At 32.2% G+C, this 8,320-nt stretch overlaps 2 protein-coding genes across 2 annotated transcripts; one reads left to right on the top strand and one right to left on the bottom strand.

Annotated features, from left to right (window-relative positions):
* The first annotated feature begins 2,307 nt into the window (after nt 1–2,307).
* Nucleotides 2,308–3,457, top strand: LOC105765779 (vesicle-associated membrane protein 711). Its single transcript, XM_012585029.2, has 4 exons — nt 2,308–2,614; nt 2,711–2,901; nt 2,986–3,149; nt 3,247–3,457. Exons 1-4 carry the CDS (start codon nt 2,389–2,391, stop codon nt 3,308–3,310), a joined length of 645 nt encoding a protein of 214 aa, XP_012440483.1. The 5' UTR covers nt 2,308–2,388; the 3' UTR covers nt 3,311–3,457.
* Nucleotides 3,458–3,464: 7 nt separating this feature from the next.
* LOC105765778 (putative clathrin assembly protein At5g35200) lies at nt 3,465–6,747 on the bottom strand. Its single transcript, XM_052631622.1, has 14 exons — nt 6,649–6,747; nt 6,493–6,562; nt 6,306–6,403; nt 6,073–6,214; nt 5,603–5,703; nt 5,322–5,405; nt 5,180–5,230; nt 5,036–5,101; nt 4,888–4,953; nt 4,729–4,809; nt 4,579–4,656; nt 4,350–4,496; nt 4,069–4,272; nt 3,465–3,987 (listed from the first exon to the last, which is right to left on the bottom strand). Exons 1-14 carry the CDS (start codon nt 6,745–6,747, stop codon nt 3,652–3,654), a joined length of 1,623 nt encoding a protein of 540 aa, XP_052487582.1. The 3' UTR covers nt 3,465–3,651.
* Nucleotides 6,748–8,320: the final 1,573 nt, after the last annotated feature.

The following is an 8,320-nucleotide window of genomic DNA, read 5'->3' as shown; positions in this document are numbered from 1 at the left end:
AAAAATTAGATAAACTAAATTTTAAAAAATAAAAATAAAATACTAAATTTTAAATATACAAAAAAAGTATAAAGACTTAAAAGTATATTTTAATATTCAAATATGGACTTGTAATATAATTTAAAAATAATTAATAGTTAATCAAATGCGAAGCGTTTATAATATGAAATCTTGAAATATTTTAATTATGTATTGACACGTATGACTAGTTTTACTATCTATATTTTGGTATTTCTTTATAAGGTTGTTATTTTTACGTAATCATTAATTTTATACATTATCTTCATTAATTAAAATTAAATTATAATAATTATATTTTATGTCTTCACTCTTCATCTAATTAAGGAGGATAACGGACACAATATTTGACTAATTTTCCTATATTTTGTGGTTTATTTTAAAAAGTGAAACATATATTGAGTTTAATTTGGGCCAAAGATCAGTCGACAAGCTCTGAACTTCACAACCCCAAAATTAATGAAACCCAGAAAAGAAATTCATTAGGGCCTATGGGTTAAACAATGGGCTAACAATCAACATTTTAATTTGATTAAAATTTGATATTAGTCCCTGTACTTTATGAAAGTTGTGGATTTAACACCTGTATTTTAAATTGATCATATTTAGTCCTCACCGAACAATAACTGTTAAATTTATTAAATTAATGTTTTTATTTCAAAAATATAATGCGACAAACATATTAACTTATGCATAATTCCATATCAACTTGTTATTTCCACATATCACTCACTAAAAATCTAGTTAATGGATTAATGGCGGTCATTTGTGTTGACAAATATATTTCAAAATTAAAAAAGTATAGGGACTTAAAATGATCCAATTAGAGAATACTGACTAAATGTACAACTATGCATACAATTAATACTGAGACTAATAATTGAATTTAACCAAACGAATTTAATTGCTACTATTTCATCAAGACTAAAATTTCAAAAATAAAAAAATACACGGACTGAAATTGACCAATTCAAAAAGTACATGTACTAATATTTATCAATTTAAAGTATATGGACTAAATTCACAATTTTCAAAAAGTACATATATTAATAACAAAATTTAACCTTTTAATTTCTAGATTCTTAAATTACTTTCGAAAATCTTTTTCCCTAAAGGAAAATATTTCAACACTAAAAGCAATTCAACTTTAAACCTACGAAGTAATCTATGAAATGTATAAAATCAAATAGTGAACAATTGAATTAAAATTTAAAACATGCAATTTAAATAAAATAAATTATATATATTTATTCATGAACATATTTTTAAATCATATCAATTTATTCAAAAGTATGTAAATTAATTCTTATATTCTAGATCAAAGAATAAGTTGGTCTTTTATTAAATATTTCATCTATTTTTACGGTTAAAAACGAGTCATTGTACGTCAACATAAAGTACACGTGATATGCCCATGTGTTATTGTTTGGTTATTATGTCTGTCACGTTAGTTTTTAACAATAAATAATGATTGTATATTTAATAAAAATAACCAATTTATTCTTTGATTTAACGCATGGTGACTAATTTACTCATTTTTTAAGTAAAAAGGATAAAATGTAATTTGACTTCAAATCCAAGTACCTTCACGATTCTTTTACCAAAAAATGAATGTTTCTCTCTTTTGGATTACTTAGATAGGTACTGAATTTTTTTTGGTGAAAAATAAAACAAGATTACATCAAATGAATTGCTCAAATGTACCGCTTTGTCTTGTTGAAGAGCCTCCAACACATCATTTTGAGGAACATAAAAAATTTATAAGCTTGACTTCCATGCTAAACAGAGTCTAGCCAAACCATCCGCAATTAAATTATTTTCTCTGGACACATTTTTGATCCACTATCGTTCAGAATGCATAACCCTATAAACCTTTCTACATACGATGGGACTTAAATCTTCCAACCCCTTAATCAAAACCTTGACCACATATGAGTTATTTGTCTGAATTGTTGTCTTTATTTAACAAAATATTTTAGCATTCTATTATGGGATTACAAATTATGGTATTGTTACAATTATTAATTATGCTATAAACGAAGGGAAAAGGAAAAACAGTCAGAGAGCTAATGGGATTAAATAAAGTGGAATGATGAAGTGCTAGTGACGGTTTTGATTGCAGCAGCATCATATCCAGACTGTACACCCTTTCTTTTTTTTCCATTTGTTCCCACCCATGGAAACGCAATATGATTGGTCCACGTTTCTTCAACCCGTCAAACTCGCCAATTCATCCCTGTATCTATTCCTTCCCTCCTCTCTTTCTTTGTTTTATTATATAAATATATTTTGCCGTTCCATTTTCTCATTTCTCAGCCCTTAAAAATCTAGCATCCACGCCACCGATCCTCAATCGCCAACTCCCCATTTATGAAAATGGGGATTTTATATGGGATGGTGGCAAGGGGGCAGGTTGTTTTGGCGGAGTTTAGCGCTACTCAAACAAATGCCAGCACCGTAGCAAGACAGATTTTGGAGAAGATGAGCCAAGGAAAGAACGATAGCAATTCTTCTTTTTCCCATGATCGTTATATTTTTCATGTCAAAAGAACCGATGGCCTCACCGTTCTTTGCATGGCCGACGATGCCTCCGGCAGTAAGCAGTTTCCTTTACAATTATTCCATGTTTTTCTTTATTTCTCATTGGTTGGCATTTGATTAATTTTATTGATATTATGAATTATGTATATAGGGAGAATCCCTTTTGCTTTCCTTGAAGAGATTCATCAAAAATTTGTAAAGACATATGGTCGTGCTATTCAGTCAGCTTCGGGTTATGCTATGAATGAAGAATTCTCCAGGGTCATGAGTCAACAAATGGAACATTTTTCAACTGATCCCAATGCTGACAGATTAAACCGGTTGAAAGGGGAAATGAGCCAGGTACGTACGTAGGCAAATTTTGCATATATATATTATGATTTTTATCCCTGAAATTCCAATTTTTTCATAAATTTGTACGTACAGGTACGTAGTGTAATGATTGACAACATTGAAAAAGTATTGGAGAGAGGCGACCGGTTGGAGTTGCTGGTTGAAAAGGCAAGCACAATGCAGGGGAATTCACTTCGATTCAAAAAGCAATCTCGTCGTTACAAGAATGCCATGTGGTGGAGTAATTGCAAGATCACGTAAGTACATATATATATATATAGAGAGAGAGAGAGGCTAATCATAGTTCAGTCTTTTAGCAGCAATTTCATTTATGAATTTTTGTTTGTCTTGCAGGGTGACATTGATACTGCTGCTTTCGCTGATCATCGCTTATATTCTGTTCGCATTTGTTTTTTGATGGACTCTTTTTTTTTGTCGTCCTGGTTGATGTAACAAGGCAGTGGCTTTTCCTGATTTGTCCCATCTTTTTATTTTTCACATATATACATACACATCTATTTGTAACATATTTTTAAAACCAGTTGATGAATCCATAAACAAACAAATTTAAACAAATAAACAAACATGTTTATTCTTAATATAGCTAAGCTAATTACAGATGATCAATGAAAATAATCAAATAACAAAAGAATACGCTAATTGCTGGGCATTGACAAAATATGCTACAAAACATGTTCACATTTGACAATTCGAACGTTGCATCTTCGTGTGCCTCGACATTTTTCTCGTCCAGCGTGTCTATATAAGGCCTGTATATGGCTGAACAGGCATACCTGAGTTGCAAGGGCGGACACTGGCTCCATAAGTATTTACGAAAGCATTAGAAGGCGACTGCTGTGGGCCCATCATCATCATCATCTGCTGCTGCAACATGAAAGCCTGATGCTGGTTCGCCATTGCGGCTATCTGGACTGAAGGTGGGTCAGAGCCGTAAAAGGGTTCTTGTATTGGTTGTTGCATCATAGCAGCAGATGCTGGAGGTGGTTCCCATGGATTATAGCTGACGTTCTGGTTGCTTCTTTGGAGTGCATCCTCATACAGGCTGTCCAATATAAACTTGTCGAATCCTCCAACCTTTCAATTAAAATAGTATCAGTGAGACATACATGAACAAGTCATTACAGTCTAATATGCCGATAGCCTTCTGATATGTACCATTTTGTTAGTGGCAGTGGCACTGTCATTTGAGCTTGGAGCAGTGACAAGTGCCAATTCCCAGCCCGTAGTACCATTTGCTTGAACTTGAGCAGCAGTAGAAGTCGTTTGCTCAGCTGGAAAACCACCAGCAGGAACAATAGCCAATGCCAAGGCATTCTTCTCATCTAATTTAGAAGCAACTGGGGCGGGATCATTTAGTCCCTAGCAACAAAAAGAAAAGTTCAAAATGAAACTACAAAATTTGCAGATGAAACTGAAAAAAGAGACATTGAAATTACCAACAAATCTGGTGGTTCAGCAATAGGCTTTTCCACTTTCTCCACTTCTTCTTCAGGTTCTGGCAAAGGAGGTGATGGTGAACATTGCTGCACCACTGGGGCTTTCTTGTACTCAATGGCCAACACTTCTTTGGGTTTCTCAATCTGCTTGTTCAAAATATATGCAAATATTATATATAACTGCATGTATGCAAAGGAATAGAAATAGATACAAAATTATTTTGTAGACCTGATCTTTACGCATTGTTGAAGCCTGTGGAGGTTCTCTTACATACTCTTCCATTGCTTGTAGAAACGATGCAGGGGGCTTCAACATTACACCAAAAAGAAAATTTTACATACTCTGTTTCAGAAGGCACTAAAGTTGAAGTATCCTAACCTGTTCTATCTTAATAAACCTTTCACCACGCCCAGCATTAAGTCTTTTACATACTTCATAGAATTCAGAAAGAACTTCTGCCTGCAAATACAAAGTGTACAATTCCCCTAGAGTTTTAAATCATCTTCATTTACGCTAGGAACTGGGACATCAATTTACCTGTTGCCTGAATCTCCTGTATATACTCAAAGCTCTCATGGCATCAGGACGTTGCATGTCAAAGAACTGACATTGTTTAGAGCATCATAAATACATGATTTACTGAAAAGAAAAGCGTTTCGTTTAGAAAGTTAAAATTACAGCTTACCTTGTCTACGAGATTCACGGTACCATCACTTAAAGCTCGATATATTTTGACACTTTCAGAAGCAACCTGTTTGAAATGACTAAAGGGTAAGGACAAGAGAATGTTGGGAGCATAGATGGGTACTATGTTTAAAAATGAACATACCAAAGAAAGTGCCAATTGGATCACAAGATTGTAAGCAGCTGCACCTAGTGGCTGCACACAAATTCTATTAATATTCCCACTAAAAAGAAGCGGGGGTGGGGGGGGGGGATTTTGTGGAACACAACAGGAATTGTGTACTCACCTGACAGCCAAGAACTCGAAAAAGGAGCTGTTGCAGTGCTGGCAAATGTTCAACCACCTCTGCAGTGTCCAAATCTTTGGTTCTCTGTAAGAATATTTAAATTTATGAAATCTCCAAATAGTTCAGTTGCAAAAAAGAAAAAATTAAAGAGCCTGAAAGAGATATAGTTGCAGTTCTAAGAACAGATGGCATAACTTGTGCCATAAGGTAAAGCATAACTTCAGGAGCTTATGTTTTATTTCTTCCCGAAAATAGAAAGAGATATAGCAAGAGCTTCTTACATGGCCTTCCATCTCGATGTCATACTTCAAGACGCGGAAGCATTCCAACCTCTCCTCCAAGAACGAGGCATAATTGCGAACCCAGGCTGAACAATCCCATGCTGTGCAGCAAAATGGTTAAACATTGGATAAACTACATTGTTAGTCACCCAACTATACATAGGCTTCATTTTATATTATCAAATTATGAAAAATTACAAAATTTTCACTAAATTATTTAATTTTGTCCTTTCTTTTGTCATTAACAGCCAATAAAAAGATGACCTGTAAGCTTTTAAATTTGGCACAATAACGAAAAAAATCTAATAATTGAGTGATCATTTTATAATTTTTTATAATTGAGTGATAAAAAATAAATAAACTAATAATCGAGTGGCTACCAATGTTGTTTACCCTTAAAGATTGGATAAACAAGGAACTTCTTCAGCTTTCTGAAAATAGAAAATATGGATTGTTAGAAGATAAGGTACCAGTTGGGCTGGAATCATCCCTGAAATGAGACATGTTAAGCATATGGCGTCTACTTCTGCCATAGTTAATGACTTCTTCATGAAATGTTGGATCCACCTCCCTTAAAGCACGATGAATGACTATCAAAGTTTTCAATGCAACCTAAATGCCAGCCAAACAAACATCCAGACAATCAATCAAATTTCAACAAACACCCATCAATCACGGTATGTTTGTTAATGTTTTAACATACCGCCCAATTATGTGTCCTTGACAACCGCCTAGCAAGAGCATAGATGCAATATGCAACATCAGCCCGAGGCCGAGCAGCAGAAATGGCAGCGAAAATGGCTGTGAAAACGGGGGGGAAAAAAACCAAGTCTTATTTATAACGAATCCATAAAGTGCTGAATCACTATAATTAGAATGTGGGTATCCACCTCTAATGTGTTTTTCTTTTGCAGGGCGTTCATGATGATTTGTGGCCTTGACTATAGCAACATCCAAATCCTGCAAAACAATAATAATAAATGCATAATCAATAAAGACCAGCAACAGCCATAGTTGAAATAACCATCTTTGACAGCTAAATCCACCTTATAATCACTGTTCACTTTAGCCAATGAAACAGTGGTGGTATCTTTGATGGCTCCAAGTGCTTTCCTCAAGCAATTTTGCGTGTCTCCCCCAGACATTTTCTCTCACTCTCAATCTCAATTTTCTAAAAACAACCATTAAATGTAAATATTACTTCCTTCAACTCATTAAAAACAAATCTTGAATTTTGCAAAACACAAATTAAGATTCCATCATTGCCCACATTTTTTAATAATTCCCCTTTGAATATTTAGTTCATGCAAAATCTTCCTTATGATGCTATGGAATCAGAACTTCAAAACTCAATAATAAAAAAAGCACTCACCTTCGAATTACCATTCAATAGAAGGAGAAGTTCTTTTTAACTAAATAAAATTCAATCAACAGTTCTAAAATTAGTTACCCATGGCTGAATCAGAGAGAAATCGAACAAATTTGTTCTGTAAATTACATTAATTGATTTTTTTTTTTTTTTGCTTTTAGATCTTGATTTTCTGTATATATGTGTCAGGAATTGCAAGAAATTATACTTTGGAATTGGTCAGAACATTAATGCGGGATTTTGTTACTCTAAGTTTGCTCACATTCTCATGTGCTTAGCGCCTGGTTTATTTTTTTTTAATTATTTTTTCAATTCTCATTGAATCATTTTTCTTGCACGTTAAATGCAACAAACCTTACTCTAATTATAGTACAATTTTAAATTTATCCTTAAACTTCAATTTTAAATTTTTTAAAATATTTATTAATTTAATTGCCATTAGATAATAAATGTTATAGGAATTATCAACAAGTGGGTGTAATTGTAAACTTTGAAAACAACATTGTTAAAAGGGATAATCACAAAGCTTGATTATGGACCGTAAAATAGATATAGAGAATTTAAAAAGAAAATACTAGTTTGGGTTTTATGTGAATAATTTTTAAAAGACTTGGATCAAATAATATGCATATGTAGGTACATATTGTGTTTACATTTTGACCCACACATTTTAAATATTATTCCACTTTAGATACTTTAAGGACTTAGTTATAATATTTCAAAGTTTAAGGACTAATTTAGAATGTAAGTTACAATTTGAGGGCTCTTAATGAAATTAACCCTTTTTCCTCTTATCTATCTATACTATTATTTAAGCCCTTTATTGAGTTGAAATGTCCTTTCATAATTAAAATATGTTATATTATTTGAGGATACTTTAATCCTTTCAATTTTAAAAAATTAAAAATTTGAATGTGATTGGATTTGAACTTGTGCTATTTATATCAATAAAAAGCATTAAACCAAAACTCTATTTTAATGTAATATTTACATTTTAATTTTGTTATGCATGCTTTATTACCTCTATTCATTGTATATATTGATAACGATGTCAATTGAGATGGTACCGATGTCACAAGTCAACTCGACATTAACTCAAAATTGATGACAACAACACAATAAATAGTTGTAGTGCAATTAGTATTCTTAATATAATTTATTTACGTGTTTAAATTTTATTTCACTCACAATTTAATCTATTTTATTTTAATATCATATTTATTTCATGTATTATGATTAATTAATTTCAAATCATACATTTAATTATTTATTTTACATTTAACGTTTATATTTTAAATATGTAGTTTTCACACACAAGTAATAAAAATTTTAATTTTAATAAATGTATT

The sequence above is a fragment of the Gossypium raimondii genome, chromosome 5 (genome assembly GCF_025698545.1).
Source record: "Gossypium raimondii isolate GPD5lz chromosome 5, ASM2569854v1, whole genome shotgun sequence".
Classification (NCBI taxonomy): Eukaryota; Viridiplantae; Streptophyta; class Magnoliopsida; order Malvales; family Malvaceae; genus Gossypium; species Gossypium raimondii.
The sequence above is the reverse complement of the archived record's forward strand: the minus strand, read 5'-3'. Positions and strand labels throughout refer to the sequence as shown.